A 17,596-nucleotide genomic window follows, 5' to 3' on the forward strand; every position below is an offset into this window, starting at 1 on the left:
GTCTGAAATAGACCTTCATATGTGGAGTACCCCAAGGATCAGTGTTGGGACTAGTACTATTTCTAAATTTGCATCAATGACAGATTCAGAAAATCAATGCAAATTTACTGATAATACCAAAACAGGAGGTGCACTCAAATTGGAGGAGGCTGTTCAGATATTACAGACTGAATTGGTCAAAGTATGTAAGGGGGCAGAAAAACAGCACCATTAATGTGAAAGAAACCACCCCAGGCACTTCACAAATAGGACTAAGGAAAACGTGATGCAGAGCCAGAAAGGCAGAAATTAGGAGGGGTGACCAAAAGCTTGGTCAAAGAGATGGGTTTTGAGAAGGATTTTTAAAGTAAATAGAGGGGAGAAATGGTTGAGGGGTTTGAAGTGGCTGAAGGATTGGCCACCAATTGTGGGGTCACCATGCTAATAACTCCCTGCCTAGCTCAGCATCTATTTTTCTTACACCTATTAGGGGAAAACATTTGGACATTTCTTTACATTAAAGACATTATATAAAGTGCTAGTTGTTTTTTTTGTTCGTGTAAGGGAGATGAGGAAGTGGCCAGAGATGATCTTGTTGGTGAGCAAGATCTAGGGAGCAGAGAACAAATCAGTGTTATTTTTGATGCTCTTCCTCAGAGAGAAAGAATAAACATCAAATTACATAGAATGTACAGCACAGATACAGGCCATTCGGCCCAACTGGTCCATATTACAAAAAGGATATAGAAGTACTAGAGAAAGTACAAGATTTAGAAGGACGATACCAGAACTGAGAGGGTACAACTATCAGGAAAGACTGATCAGACTGGGGCTCTTTTCTCCAGAAAAAAAAGACTGAGGTAACCTCAGAGGTCTTTACAATTATGAAGGGTTTCAATAGGGTAGAAGTGGAGAAGATGTTTCCACTTGTGGGAGACACCAAAACTCGGGGTCATAAATACAAGATAGTCACTAATAAATCGAATAGGGAATTCAGGAGAAACTTCTTTACCCAGAGAATAGTTAGAATATGGAACTCCCTACCATAAGTAGTTGAGGCAAATAGCATAAATGCATTTAAGGGGAAGCTAGATAAACACGAGGGAGAAAGGAATAGAAGTTATGCTGATGGGGTCAGATGAAGAGGGATGGGAGGAGGCTCGTGTGGAGCATAAACACCAGAATAGACCTGTTGGGCCGAATGGCCTGTTTCTGTGCTATAAAATTTAATGCAATGAAGGATTTTTTTTTAAACCAATGCCAGCAAGAATTTGTAACTAAAAAAGTGGGTATTGTTACACTTTCTTTTATATAAAAAGAGGCAAAACAATAAACATCCCCTTGCTGAAACTTTATATAACCAGCCACTAAGTGCACAAAAGCAGCAGTGTTGAATGGCTCTCCCTCTCCGTGGAGAAATGCCCAACTTTTCACGATGGCTCTCAGACAACAAGATGGAGCAGAACTGCAAGTTTGAACCTACTAAATTGTTTCCATTAAATTAAAAAGCACACCCCTTAAAGGGGGGAGCGAAAGGAATGTGGCAGTGTTCGGGAATAGTATAGTCAGGGGGATAGATACTATTCTCTGCAGCCGTGATTAGAAGTCCTGAAGGCTGTGTGGCCTGCCCGGTGCCAGGGTTACGGACACCTCCTTGCGGCTGGAGAAGAACTTGAAGCAGGAGAGGGAGGATCCAGTTGTCGTGGTCCACGTAGGAACCAACATAGGTAGAACTAGGAATTAGGTTCTGCTGAGGGAGTTTGAGAAGCTAGGGTCCAAATTAAAAAGCAGAACCTCAAAGGTGATAATCTCTGGATTACTACCTGAACCATGTGCAAATTGACATAGGGTCAAATAGATTAGACGGTTAAATGTGTGGCTGAAAGAGTGGTGTGGGAAACAGGGGTTTCAATTCATGAGGCACTGACACCAGTACTGGAGAAAGAGGGAGCTGTTCTGTTGGGACTGGCTCCATTTAGACCGGGCTGGGATCAGTGTCCTGGCAAATCGAATAACTAGGGTGGTAGATAGGGCTTTAAACTAATAAGGGGGGGATTCAGGTAAGGGTAAATTTATAAGTCTAAAGAGAAAAGTCAAGGCTGTAGAGCAGATTAGCGATTTGGGTAAAAACAAGCAGAGTGTCAGGAAGGGACAGAGAGTTTATTAAGGGTAATAGGGCATTAATAACTAAGGTCACATCAGGGGAAAATAGTAAAACTTTAAAATTAAAGGCACTATATCTGAATGAACGAAGCATTCATAACAAGATTGATGAATTAATGGCACAAATAGAGATAAATGGGTTTAGCCATTAGAGACGTGATTGCAGGGTGACCTAGGTTGGGAACTAACTATTCCAGGGTACTTGACTTTTTGAAAAGATAAGCAAAAATGGGAAAGGATGAGATAACGGCAGTAGTGAGAAAGGGCCTTAGCTCAGATAATCAGGATGTAGAATCAGTATGGGTGGAGCTAAGAAATAACAAAAGGGCAGAAAACAGTGGTGGAAGTAATTTATAGGCCCCCCCTAACAGTAGTTGTAGTGCTGGGCAGAGTATAAATCAGGAAATTAGAGGAGCATTTAAAGGGTAAAGCAATAATCGTGGGGGACTTTAATCTTCATATAGGCTGGGCAAACCAAATTGGCAAAAGTAGTTTGGAGGACAAGTTCATGGAATGCATTCAAGACAGTATTCTAGAACAATATGTCGAGGAACCAACAAGGGAACAGGTTATTTTAGACCTAGTATTGTGTAATGAGACAGTGTTAATTAGAAATTTTATTGTTAAGGATCCTCGGGGTTGGGGGGGGGAGGTGGGGAAAAGTGATCATAATATGATGGAATTTCATATTGAGTTTGAGAGTGCTGTAATTAAGTCCGAAACTAGGGTCTTAATTTTAAACAAAGTTAATTACGTAGGTAGATTGGGAACTTAGATTAAAAGATATGACGGTAGTTAATTCTCAATGAATACACATTCCTTTGAGGAATAAAAACTCCACGGGAAAAGTGATCCAACCATGGCTAACTAGAGAAGTTAAGGGATAGTATTAGATTAAAAGAAGATGCTTACAATATTGACAAAAATAGTAAGCCTGAGGATTGGGAGGGTTTTAGAAATCAGCAAAGGATGACCAAGAAATTGACAAAGTGAGAAAATAGAATGAGTGTAAACTAGCAAGAAATATAAAAACAGATTGTAAAAACTTCTACAAGTATGTAAAAATGAAGAGATTAGCGAAAGTAAATTAGAGGCAGAGACAGGAGAAATTATAATGGGGAATAAAGAGATGCCACAGACATTAAACAAATTTGCTTATCTGTCTTCACAGTAGAAGACACAGAAAACATACTGGAAATAGTGGGGTACCAAGGGTCTAAAGAGAGTAAGGAACTTAAAGTTATTAAGATTTGGTAAAGAAAAAGTACTGGAGAAATGAATGGGACTAAAACCAGACAAATCCCCTGGATCTGATGGCATACATCCTCGGGTTTTAAAAGAAGTGGCTGCAGAGATAGTGGATGCATTGGTTTTCATCTTACAGAATTCCCTAGATTCTAGAATGGTCCCATGGATTGGAAGGTAGCAAATGTAACCCCGCTATTCAAGAAAGGAGGGAGAGAAAACAGGGAACCACAGGCCAGTTAGCCTGACATCAGTAGTAGGGAAAATGCTAGAATCTATTATTACAGACGTAGTAACAGGGCACTTAGAAAATTAATATGATTAGGCAGAATCAACACAGTTTTATGAAAGAGAAATCGTGTTTGACAAATCTATTAGAGAGTTTTTTTGAGGGTGTAACTAGCAGGATTGATAAGGGGAAACCAGTGGATGTAGTATATTTGGATTTTCAAAAGGCATTCAATAAGGTGCCCCACAAGAGGTTGTTACACAAGATTAGGGCTCATGGGATTGGGCTAATATATTAGCATGGATAGATGATGGTTGATGGACAGAAAACAGAGAGTAGGAATAAAGGGGTCATTATCACGTTGGCAGGTTGTAACTAGTGGGGTGCCGCAAGGATCAGTATTTGGGCTCAGCTGTTTACAATCTATATCAATGATTTAGATGAGGGGACCGAGTGCATTGTATCCAAGTTTGCTGATGATACAAAGCTGGGTGGGAAAGTAAGTTGTGAGGAGGATGTAAAGATGCTGCAAAGGGATATAGACAGGTTAAGTGATTAGGCAAGAAGGTGGCAGATAGAGTATAATGTGGGGAAATGTGAAATTATCCACTTTGGTAGGAAGAATAGAAAAGCAGAATATTTTTTAAAAGGAAAGAGGCTAGTAAATGTTGGTATCAGAGGGATTTTGGTGTCCTTGTACATGAATCACAGGAAGTTAACATGCAGGTATAGCAAGTGGCATGTTAGTCTTTATTGGAGTATAAGAGTAAGGAAGTCTTGCTGAAATTATATAGGGCCTTGGTGAGACCACATCTGGAGTAGTGTGTATAGTTTTGATCTCCTTACCTAAGGATATACTGGCCTTAGAGAGGGTGCAACGAAGGTTCACTAAATTGATTCCTGGGATGAGAGGGTTGTCCTATGAGGAGAGTTTAGAAGAGAGATGATCTCATTGAAATGTATAAAATTCTTAGAGGGCTTGACACAGAGGCTTTTCCCCTGCTAGAGAATCTAAAACTAGGGGTCATAGTCTCAAGCTAAGCGGTTGGCCATTTAGGACTGAGATGAGGAAAAATTTCTTCACTCAGAGGGTTGTGAATCTTTGGAATTCTCTAACCCAGAGTGCTGTGAATGCTGTTGAGTATATTCAAGACTGAGATCGATAGATTTTTGAACACTAAGGGAATCAAGGGATATGGGGATAGGGCGGGAAAGTGGAATTGAAGTAAAAGATCAGCCTTGATCTTATTGAATGGCGAAGCAGGCTCGAGGGGCAGTTTGGTCTACTCCTGCTCCTACTTTTTATGTTCTTATGTTCTTAAATGCACGTAACATAACGCTATGACGAACTCAACCTTTTATGAACTCAAGCCAGTAAACATCTATGCACTTTTCTTTTGGCTGTGTTTAGTAACACCGCCCAGTGTCATTAATATTATGTATTGGCATTGCCAGGAAGCAGAACAATAATCACCCAACACTTTGCCTGGAATGTGTAATTTGATCCAGTCAAGCTGTATACTCACAGCATTTCATTGCAGTTCTCTACATGGCTAGGTTCAATGTGTAATTTGATCCAGTCATTGTCTGGCAGGCTACAGAGTTCAGACAAGTGCTAACACTCCTAAGTTCACATAACACACAGTGCTGACACCCCCGAGTTCACATAATGTACAGTGCTGACACCCCCGAGTTCACATAATACAATGCCAACATCCCCGAGTTCACATAATGCACAGTGCTAACACCTCCGAGTTCACATAATGTACAGTGCTGACACCCCCGAGTTCACATAATAGTGCCAACATCCCCGAGTTCACATAATGCACAGTGCTAACACCCCAGAGTTCACATAACACACAGTGCTAACACTCCCGAGTTCACATAATGCACAGTGCTAACACCTCCGAGTTCACATAATACAGTGCTAACACCCCCGAGTTCACATAATGCACAGTGCTAACATTTTCCCCCATTAAATTTGAAGAAAAAAGACCACCAAACAAGGATCTTGGTATACCAGTGAACAACTACTGCGCAGGAAACAAGCCAAGGAGAGGCTGGCTACTGCAGAGATCCTGAACCCAGGCTTGATAGAAATGTCACTAGACAAAATCTGCTCTCATCAATTACAGTTCTGTATTGAAGTAACCAGTCATACAAAATAGAGTGACCATTATATGTACAAAGGTCGATTTTTTTCATTGACTACCTAAAATGATGTTCCATTCAATGTATTCAGAAATAATTAAAAAGTCCTAAAATACTCAGAAGCAAGCCAGACAAGAAAAAGCTGTTGCAGTGCTTGGCATGGGGTAATGGAACTTAATCAACAGTATGGCAGTTGGAAGATGGAGGACTGTGATTATAATGATGGGTTACACCTCAAAGACTCAATTAATATGTATTCTTATGCTGTGCATACTTGATTGGATTGCCTCATAAAATAAGATGTCTTGTCAAGATCTAGTAGATTATGCAGGGCTTCCTTGTAAGTATTGAAATAGTATTACATTGGGAAATCTTTTCTATGATATTTACATGCATATTTGCCATTTTAAAAATACTGTAAAATTCCTATGAAACAATGGTTCAAAAAAACATTCTTTTCAACCCAGCCAATTTTTTTTTATATGAGTTCAAGTTTTTGCAATTAATGCCAGTTTTAACCAACAGTACAGTTGTTATTTTCTTTTAATATTGTATCATGGATATCCATGCCCATAAATACACGCAATGAACATCTTATCACAATATCCCTCAATGGCCTCAGCAAGCTATTACTCATGAAACCTTCAACAAACCTATATCCTTCCTTGAATACCTGGTTCCTCTGACTCCTGCATCTTGTGCATCCCCTCCCTTTGCCTCACCATTGGTGGCAGGGCCTTCAGCTGCCTGGGTCCTAACTCTCTGGAATTCCCTCCCTCAACTTTTCCTTTCTCCACCTTTCTCTTCTCCTTTAAAAATAACCCTATCTCCTTCCCACTTTTTGATACATATCAATAACCTGGACTTGGGTATAGAGATTATAATTTCAAAGTTTGCAGATGACTTACTGGCTACAATCTTCCAGACCTTAGATACAATTACAAAGTTTGCAGATGATACGAAACTCGGAAATGTGGTAAACAACGTGAAGGATAGTAACAGACTTCCGGAGGATATAGACAGGCTGGTGAAGTGGGCAGACGCTTGGCAGATGAAATTTAACGCAGAGAAGTGTGAAGTGATGCATTTTGGTAGGAAGAATGAGGAGAGGCAGTATGAACTAAATGGTACAATTTTAAAGGGGGTGCAGGAACAGAGACCTAGGGGTGCACATACACAAATCTTGGAAGGTGGCAGGACAAGTTGAGAAGGCTGATAAAAAAGCATGAGAGATCCTGGGCTTTATTAATAAAGGCATTGAGTACAAAAGCAAGGAAGTTATGCTAAACCTTTATAAAACACTGGTTAGACCTCAGCTGGAGTATTGTGTTCAATTCTGGGCACCACACTTTAGGAAGGATGTCAAGGCCTTACAGAGGGTGCAGAAGAGATTTACAAGAATGGTGCCAGGGATGAGGGACTTCTGTTATGTGGAGAGACTGGAGAAGCCGGGGTTGTTCTCCTTAGAACAGAGAAGGTTATGGGGAGATTTGATTGAGGTGTTCAAAATCAAATGGTTTTGACAGAGTAAATAAGGACAAATTGTTTCCAGTGGCAGAAGAGTCAATAACCAGAGGATACAGATTTAAGGTGATTGGCAAAAGGGTGGTGGAAGCAGATTCAATAGTAACTTTCAAAAAGGAATTGGAAATAATACTTGAAGGGAAAAGATTTACAGGGCTATAGGGAAAGAGCTGGGGAATGGGACTAATTGGATAGCTCTTTCAAAGAGCTAGCACAGGCACATTGGGCCAAATAGCCTCCTCCTGTGCAGTAACTACTGATACTATGAACCTCTACAAAAGTCATTTCTTTGGTCATCCCTTTTTTTTTTCTTTCCGCTAACTAATAATTCACACAACTGACCATTTTTGACCTCACTTTTCCATACCCTTATTTTGTGAAGTTCTTGGGGATGGTTTTGTTATGTTAAAGGTTGTAATATATGGAATATACGGCTGAGTGCATTGGATACAGCAAAGGCTATGGGCCCCGACAACATCCTGGCTGTAGTGCTGAAGACTTGTGCTCCAGAACTTGTGCGCCTCTAGCCAAGCTGTTCCAGTACAGCTACAACACTGGCATCTACCCGACAATGTGGAAAATTGCCCAGGTATGTCCTGTCCACAAAAAGCAGGACAAATCCAATCCGGCCAATTACAGCCCCATCAGTCTACTCTCAATCATCAGCAAAGTGATGGAAGGTGTCATCGACAGTGCTATCAAGCGGCACTTACTCACCAAAAACATGCTCACCAATGCTCAGTTTAGGTTTCGCCAGGAACACTCAGCTCCAGACCTCATTACAGCCTTGGTCCAAACATGGATAAAAGAGCTGAATTCAAGAGGTGAGGTGAGAGTGACTGCCCTTGACATCAAGGCAGCATTTAACCGAGTGTGGCACCAAGGAGCCCTAGTAAAATTGAAGTCAATGGGAATCAGGGGGAAAACTCTCCAGTGGCTGGGGTCATACGTAGCACAAAGGAAGATGGTAATGGTTGTTGGAGGCCAATCATCACAGCCCCAGGGCATTGCTGCAGGAGTTCCTCAGGGCAGTGTCCTAGGCCCAACCATCTTCAGCTGCTTCATCAATGACCTTCCCCCCCCCATCATAAGGTCAGAAATGGGAATGTTCGCTGATGATTGCACAGTGTTCAGTTCCATTCGCAACCCCTCAAATAATGAAGCAGTCCGAGCCCGCATGCAGCAAGACCTGGACAACATCCAGGCTTGGGCTCATAAGTGGCAAGTAACATTCGCGCCAGACAAGTGCCAGGCAACGACCACCTCCCGTTGACATTCAACGGCATTACCATCTCCAAATCCCCCACCATCAACAATCTGGGGGTCACCATTGACCAGAAACTTAACTGGACCAGCCACATAAATATTGTGGCTACAAGAGCAGGTCAGAGGCTGGGTATTCTGTGGCGAGTGACTCACCTCCTGACTCCCCAAAGCCTTTCCACCATCTACAAGATACAAGTCAGGAGTGTGATGGAATATTCTCCACTTGCTTGCATGAGTGCAGCTCCAACAACACTCAAGAAGCTCGACACCATCCAGGACAAAGCAGCCCGCTTGATTGGCACCCCATCCATCACCCTAAACATTCACTCCCTTCACCACCGGCACACTGTGGCTGCAGTGTGTACCATCCACAGGATGCACTGCAGCAACTCGCCAAGGCTTCTTCGACAGCACCTACCAATCCCGCGACCTCTACCACCTAGAATGACAAGGGCAGCAGGCACATGGGAACAACACCACCTGCACGTTCCCCTCCAAGTCACACACCATCCCGACTTGGAAATATATCGCCGTTCCTTCATCATCGCTGGGTCAAAATCCTGGAACTCCCTACCTAACAGCACTGTGGGAGAACCTTCACCACACGGACTGCAGCGGTTCAAGAAGGCGGTTCACCACCACCTTCTCAAGGCAATTAGGGATGGGCAATAAATGCCGGCCTCGCCAGCGACGCCCACACCCCACGAACGAATACAAAAAAAAGTTGTTGCTGATCATGGAGCATTAACATACCCATCATTCTTCACCCCCTCACTACTTGAAAATTACACCAACAGATTGGCTAGAAGCAGGCTTCACAAACAGTTCTAAATTGGTGTCCTTACCTTTCTATATTCATCGGTTTGTCAAATTTGACGAGGATATAGTCACCAGCGAGAGGTGTAATGCCCCAGAAGAAGTCTTCTCCCAGGTACGCTTTATCCAATGAATGGCCTTGGTAAACTTTTAGCGAGGTTGAAACCTCTGCTGGCGGATTGACGTGCATTTTGTGAAGTAAAGGCTTCATAAAATCTTTATCCTTAGGAGAGGAAAAAAAGTCCCCCCCAAAATTTGAGTTGTTAAAATCAAACAAATCAATAAGCAGTTTTGCAATATATAAAGAAAAACTGGGTTCATTTTTTAAACTCATTTTACATGCTTAATAACATTAGAGTGTGCTATTTCTTAACTCTTAACTTGTTACAAAGAAGAAAATTAAATATTTTGAGAGTTGTCAGGAGATTTCCACAGTTAGAGAATAGTGGAGATTTGGGAGAAATTACAAGATGGTGACCACATAAGTTTCAAAGAACATCAAGGACAGAATGCAAAGCTCAAATGGTTTAATATTATCTGAGCAACAATCAATTAGCGTTTGGAATATGTAGCGTTTGTTATTGGTTGGCATTTTTATTAAGTTCTGGATTTGCTTGAATCCACTGATAGCTGCCAGAGTCTGTGGGGGGGGGGGGGGGGGGAGCATTCCTGGCCCACAAGCAGTGCTGGAAAGGAACTTACCTGCTGAAAGCATGCTGATATACAAGAACGTTTCATAGAAGGGAGAGATTATAATTTTAGCTCCGTTAGGACAAGTTTGAGGTGATTAAATACATTAAAGAATAAATGATGGTCTGGCTTGGAATAAGTTTTGAACATTTGAAGGTTTCTGATGAAATGCCATCTTTTATCTTCTCTCCGAATTTCTCTGCTCCTCCCCAAACTCATGTTGAGATATGTTGCCATGAGGGAAGCTAACCATCTAATAACTCAAACAGCTATTCTTCACGTGTGCCCGAACGAGTGTTCAACCTTGGTGGCGGCACTGCAGGTGGACTCCCATTTGTCCTCACCCGACATCCATAAAGGTGCACTTTCCAACAAAAGCCACTAGGCAGCAGTCAGGGCTGCAGTAGCACCTCCACTAACGCCCTTGCTGGGATCAACTAGCTCAGCACAGATCGAACCTGGGATCCTTCTGGTCAGACTGCTCAGTACCATTTCCATTCAGTGCATTTACCTACTGATCCATCATGGGACTCCAGCTTTCCTACTGGGACTTTACAGATAATTTGTTACTGCCACTAGCTACTGCCATTACAGCAGATTAATGCTATTTTTTAAACTCATACACTCTGCATTTGACTGGGGAAAGGGACAACATTGTGAAAGATCACCATGCTGGACCAGTGATATGGAGGTGTTGGGAGAAATAACAGTCTGCTGAAAGTGAAATAGGATTTGATTTAGAAATAATACAGTGGGAGGAATTTTAACCTCCCAGGATGGGCGGGAGATGGGGGGATAAAATTTCAAAAATGGGAAATCCGACCCAACCCGTCTCCATTGGTCCACTTCCGGTTTTAGCGGAGGCGGGTTGGGGGATCCGACAACTAACCTGCTTCTCAGGAGGCGGGTGCGTAATTTAAATATTTTAATGAGGCTGCATACCTCAAATCTTAACAGGCTTTTAGATTTAACACCTCAGGAAACCTGGCAGCTGGAGGGAGGAGAGAACTGCCGGATCCAGCAGGCGTGCCTTTCCAGCACTGCTTCCTCCCGGCCCACCAAACAAACCTGCTACTCCACCCCCCCTTACGATCTCTTTCTACCCCACCTTTCCGATCTCTCCCTCCCTCCCTCCTCTCCACTCCGGTCTGCTCCCCGGCTGCGGCCTGGTACCGCAGGTCTTCCCGCATGGCAGCTAGCCAGCCTCTCAGTCTGGTTGGCTGACAGCCAGGAAACAGAAACAAAAAATTAAACGAGGTCCTGCCGTTAAATTCGGCAGGACCTCCGTGTTACCCGCATTTCCAGACTGCTATGACCCCCCACCTCCCCGTAAATATCAGGGCCAGTACATCACATAGACGCAACAACTCACGTTATCTATTTGTGATCTACTGACTTTCAAAATTCTGTATAAAAGTTAGATTAATCCATAGAGACAAATGGGAATAAAGTATATTGCACCTACTGTAAATACCGCAGACAACAGTTTACTTTAATTTGGCTGTAAAAAACTAAGCTACATTTTTCTGTGAAACAAAGCAAAAATGAGATAAAAGAGAAAAATGCTTGTAGTACTAAGCATGCCCCCCCCACCCCCCCCCCCCCCTTATGCATCATATATATAATGTATTTCAAAACTCTTATCACTCTCCCAGAGGAATTATTCCAGTCAAGAGGTGCTAAGCAGTTAAAGGATGCTTACCAAAAGCAAAACACTGCAGATGCTGGAAATCTGAAATAAATACAGAAAATGCTCAGCAAGTCAGGCAGCATTTGTGGAGAAAGAGTTTGTGTTTCAGGTTGAAGACTTTTCTTCGACCTGAAACGTTAACTCTATTTCTTTCTCCACAGATGCTGCCGGACTTGTTGAGCTTCTCCAGCATTTTCTGTAATTATTATCGAAGGATTCTTATGTTCTATGCAACAGTAAAAGTGAAAAATGGCGAATGCTGAAAATACTGAACTACAAGATCTCTGTCAATGGGAACATTCTGATCCCCAAATAGATAATACTATTTCTTTGGAACCTGCGTGATGAGTAATTGTCAATGACATTGCCTTGTTTTCACTGGAAATGTGGGGACCTCAAAGTAACCTTTCAAAAGGTTTTTAAAGCTAAAAAGGGGTTTGATCAAACTGAGCTGGGAACTTAGGAGTAAATAAGAAATTCAGCCAAAATATTTTGTACAAAGGGGAATAGGCATATGGAATAAGTCAACATGAAAATGTTTTGGGAGTTTTTTGGGTCTGAAACATTATTTAAGAATTGCTACTGTTGTGTTTCTGCAGTAACAATTGGGCGTTCTGGAAAGAAACCAAAAACTGAAGACCCCAGCCTATGTTTTTGTTAAGTCCAATTTGCATGAATTTCTCCCTTTTTCCAACAAGTACCACTCACGGTTTAATTTTGATTTAAATTAAATTTAAATTCCTAATAACATCCTATTAGAAAATGAACTGTATATAAGGTCGATCATTTCCGATTAGACTAAATGTTATGTTTATGTTACACGAATCTGTCAGTACAATTGAAGCATGGTAATTAATATTTCCCAAATTGTGCCAGCCAGGCTACAACAAAGCGCACTGAGCCCCTCAAACTCAGAGCTCCCTTGCACAGACTGCCTTGCATAACCTGGCCATGCACGTTATACCAGTCTCCCGGTGTACTGTTAAAACAGCTCACCGTGTCAGTGCTGGCTTCAGTCGGCTCAAAAAAGCACTGCGGGCAAATACCTGGAGGCAGCATGGTTGGAGTGGATTGAGATTCAGCAGCACTATGCCGTGATTTTCTCACCACACTGAAGCCGCTGTATGAAAGCATTAATAAAAGATCATTCTTGAACTGTAAGGAAAACTCAAATGTAATTAACAGTTACATCACATTTCCCTTCAATTAGCCCAAACTTATAAATGTCACGCTGCGACAGTAGTTAAAAATGGTACTCACTGTCAACTTCTGAATCTTGCCTGCCAGGGAAGAGTGCAATCCAACGTGCTGGAAAAGGGATGGCCTGAATCGAATCCTGATGTTAGCTTTTTGCCGCTCGCAGTGTTTCTAACACAAGTAAAATAAAGGTTGTTAACCTTTTAAGGAGCGTTCCATATAATGTTAAGCAGCTGAGATTAAAAGCGGGCAGAAAGAAATATTGCCAAAGAACTGCATCTCATTCTTTCCCATTTTCAGGATTCAATTTTTAAATTGTATACAGGTGAAACAATTTGACCATTTTCTTTTAACATGTCCATGGATTTGTACAAAGAGTGATATAATTAATGCAATGCTTGTGTTACATGTTTAGACAAAGGAATCAGTACTACGTGGGAGCTTATTAGAGAAGATTAAGGGTTAAGTAATTTGGGGGCAGATAGCAAACGAATAAAAATTGGTTAGAAGGGAGAAAACAGTAAAAGTTAAGGACTGGGCGGGGCAGGACGGCAAGGGGTGTGGAGAGTTGAAAGTAGATAGCAAGAAAGGGGAGAGAGAGAGAAAGGGAGAGGGAGAAAACAGGGAAAGAGAGAAAAAAGGATAAAGAGAGAAAAAAAAGGGACAGCACGAGTAAGCGCAAGGCAGGAGAGAGATCACTTTTATAATTAAAATAAAGTAATAAAATGAAATGGTGCTGAATTCTCATAAGCCAAATCATATTATTACGCCAACACATGGCACCACAGGGTGACAGGATGTACGTTAATGGAAATTCACCATACACTGGTTTTAGGTAACCCTGGGTGTGTGAAGACAAAACAACAGAAAAGGAGATAAAGGAAACAAATAGAGATAATTTACGCTTCAAGTGCACAACTTTAGTACCTCACATGCTTCCCTAAGTAGGGCCAAGAGGGTTGGGGAGGGGAATCCTGATTTTGGGTAATTGTTATTGCCACCATGAGCTGTACAACAGAGACCTGATAAGTACATGTCACTCTTTTCTCAACAATGGAAATACATTGGCTGAAACTTGGAACTTAGTAAGGTGGGAGCTTGAACCTGCAAGGCTCCACTCTGCAGGTGCTGCACACTGACGCTCCAGTGCACAAGGCTGTTTTCAATATGCCGAGAAACCACAGGTTCTTGTGATCATCTTAATTTGAATAGAGGAATGAACTATTTTTGTGCGAGTGCATTTAAATTAGAACATAGGCACTGTTGAGCATTGCACATGCTGGCAATAGTTTTCAAACAATGACAGCAGTAGATCTATTACTCATAACATAGCTAACAGATCCATCTGCTATTGACTATGGTAAATCATTACATGCACGTTCTTCTCTCCACTACTACAGCACCGACATTTAATCTGTTTTAGGAACACCAATGAATATATATTTTTAAGCAGGCAATTTCATTATAATCCAACAAATTCAGCTGTCTAAATCTCCTAGCTTTACTTTTTGGTCGTAAACACCATTACTGTTGGCTGTCCAAATTAAGACCAAGAAATTGAATAAGCAAATATAACTTAAAAGCTTCCAATTACATGTAAAGTAAACACTTCTCCTTTTTGGTGCTGAGAGTCTAAGATGCCTATGGAGGCACCACTTCCACAGCTGGTTTCTATCATTTTAAATACAGAGATACAAATAATTATGTGATTTTTTTACATATATACATACACACAGATATATACATATATGGTTTTTTACAAGACGCATTGGGTATTCTATTACTCAAAAGATAAGTGAAAGTGCTTTATAATTTTACGACATTTTCAGTATTAAAGAATCATGCCACCTTCTCCACAAATGCACTTGACTAGATGGTAAGGCTAATAAATAAAATCTACATTGATTCTATCTTGCAGCAAGAAAACCTTCTGCTGGTTGTACATCGTAAATTTTAATTGCAGCATTAGATAACAAAATTCATACATATATATTCAACTCTAAATGAATCTTCATACTATTTTCAATCTGTTTTACTTCTTGGAGTGTCCGTGCTGCCACATTTTTCTCCAGCCTCAAGGATGGAACAGTCTGGACTACATATTCAGAGATGGACAGAACTCGCCAATTTCAACCCCCATAGGACCTAGGAAATCAATCTTCGGAAGGCACAGTTTCATAACTGGTACCCCATTTACAAGCCACTGATTTACAGTGGACACAGAAAAAAGGACAGAATTGTCCCCAAATCCTGAATCCCATGTAAAAAAAATGAAGCTCCTTCCACCAATGTAAACCCATAACCTTAAATATAAACGGATGGAGTTGCAGAAAGCAATCTCTAAACACCAGTAGAAGTAGAAGTCCAGGGAGATGATTTTAAAGTAGTGCCTAAAACAGGCGTGAAGTCAGCCTGTTTGTGCCAGCGCGAGGTTTGAGCCCCGGACCTCATTCATGTGCAGCTGGCGAACTGTGGAAACCAAGCGGGTATCCCACTGCGCCCACTGGTTCTGGGAGGGCGGCAAATTGGCTGGCTTCCATGTAGCTCGAGTCAGGTTTCCTGGGCTGTTTTGTCAGCGGCCTCCAGTGGTCCCTTTAAGCGTGCACGCTCTGCCCATTTGTACCTGGAAATTGCAATCGAGGTCAGAGAACGGGTGTAGCGCTTCAATTTGCATATTTATGTAGGGTGCCGTTTATTTCAAGTGGGCAGGCTGCTTGCCCATGTACAGACTCACCTAAAAATTGCATCAGGAAGGTGTTGAGTGTTGATGTGGCAGCAGAGATGTACCCCTACCTCACCCCCTGATTTACAATTGCTGGCTACCTGTTTCAGGTGAGAAACGGGCAGCCGACAGTTGAAAATCGCCCCCCTGGAATCCCTTTTTATTAAAAACAGAATTTAATTTATTCAGTCACCATAAACCTACAGCCCTACCCATTCATATTATAGCACTATCTCTGGGTGCAGTATTGTAATATACATGAAGTGTGTACATGTTTTGAATGCAAGCTGTATGCCTCCAGATACAATGCAGCAGTGACAAAAGTAAATAGTCACCACTGGCACCTGCAACTGGTCATCAGTGCGACCAGGTGAGCTGAACTCCCCGTATTCTAACTCGCACCAAGTCCTGTTCACCTATCACTTCTGTGCTTACTGAGCTACATTGGCTCCTGGTCCAGCAAAGCTTCAAATTTAAAATTCTCGTCCTTATGTTCAAATCCCTCCATGGCTTCGCCCCTCCCAATTTCTGTAGCCCTCCTCCAGCCCGACAACCCTCTCGAGGACTCTGCGTTCCTCCAATTCTGGCCTCTCGTGTATCCCCAACTTCCTTCGCCCCACCAATGATGGCCGTGCCTTCAGCTGTCTAGGCCCTAAGCTCTGGAATTCCATCTCTAAATCTCTCCGCCTCTCTACCTCTCTCTCCTCCTTTAAGACACTCCTTAAAACCTACATCTTTGACCAAGCTTTTGGTCGCCTGTCTTAATATCTCCTTATGTGGCTTGGTGGCAAATTTTGTTTGAAAAATCCCTCCTGTAAAGCGCCTTGGGACGTATTATTACGTTAAAGGTGCTATATAAGTGCAAGTTATTGTTGTTTCCAACAGGAGTCACTGAACAGCGATCAGAAGCGATCACTTGTCCTAATATCCCCTTATGTGGCTTGGTGTCAAATTTTGTCTGATAACGCCCCGGTGAAGCACTTTAGGATGTTTTACTATGTTAAAAGATGCTAAATGAATGCAAGCTGCTGTTATTGTACAGGCTATCAATGTAATTTTGACATTGCTAGCCATCATGGGAAGATCCCACGAGCAGCTGTTGCTATTGCTTGAATCCATCACAAAATATCAACGGGGTATTAGGCGAGCAGTTGCAAGGAGCAGGCAGGCAAAGGATTTAAACTTGTCTTACACCTTGTGACATATGGTAGTTTGAAACCATTATTATTACAATTGCATTAACATGGCGTAAACCACTTCTGTAAGCAAATCTTAACCCAAATTGAGATCATAGTTGCATAGATTCAGTTGCAATACTAACAAAGAACGAACTTGCAAATGCGCCTTTCACAACCTCAGGACATCCCAAAACGCCTTACAGCCAATGAAGTGCTTTTGAAGCATTGTCACTGTTGTAATATAGGAAATGTGGCAGCCAAATTGCACACAGCAAGGTCCTACAAACAGCAATGAGATAAATGATCAGGGAAAACTCACCTGCTCTTCTTCGAAATAGTGCCATGGGGTCTTTTACGTCCACCTGAGGGGGCCGACGGGACCTTGGATCCAGGGTTCAGTGAACTGGGTGCAGTACTTACCGATCCCGTTACTCAGGCCTTTCACCAGTTATAAGTGGCAAGAGACTTTGCTGTATTTTCATTGAGCAGGACACGTACATGTGGGTCAGCCTTTGACCCTCACAGCCGAAGCTAGTATAGGGGACTGGATTTGCGCTGTGGACTCCTGCCAATTGACAGCTAGGACAAGAATGCCAAACTTCATTTCACATTTTTCTCTTAAATGCCCTCAGCAGGATGAGACCTTCATCTTCTGACTCTGACCTGCATTCAATCAGACCTCCAGAAATTAAAAAAAAGTGGCTTCAGGGTGGGAAAAATTAATCTAATGCACTGTTCTGGTCATA

The 17,596-nt window shown here is 42.0% G+C and overlaps 1 protein-coding gene across 2 annotated transcripts in view; it reads right to left on the minus strand.

The window, feature by feature from the left end:
- Window positions 1-17,596, minus strand: part of mgat4a (alpha-1,3-mannosyl-glycoprotein 4-beta-N-acetylglucosaminyltransferase A) — a 187,264-nt gene that overhangs the window by 16,746 nt on the left and 152,922 nt on the right. For both annotated transcript variants that reach the window (XM_067985825.1, XM_067985824.1), the window contains 2 exons: window positions 13,014-13,121; window positions 9,403-9,596 (listed from right to left, as the gene is read on the minus strand). In XM_067985825.1, coding sequence (XP_067841926.1) covers window positions 9,403-9,596; window positions 13,014-13,121 — 302 coding nt within the window. The remainder of the gene's footprint in view (window positions 1-9,402; window positions 9,597-13,013; window positions 13,122-17,596) is intronic.

The sequence above is a fragment of the Heptranchias perlo genome, chromosome 6, assembly GCF_035084215.1.
Source record: "Heptranchias perlo isolate sHepPer1 chromosome 6, sHepPer1.hap1, whole genome shotgun sequence".
Lineage (NCBI taxonomy): Eukaryota > Metazoa > Chordata > Chondrichthyes > Hexanchiformes > Hexanchidae > Heptranchias > Heptranchias perlo.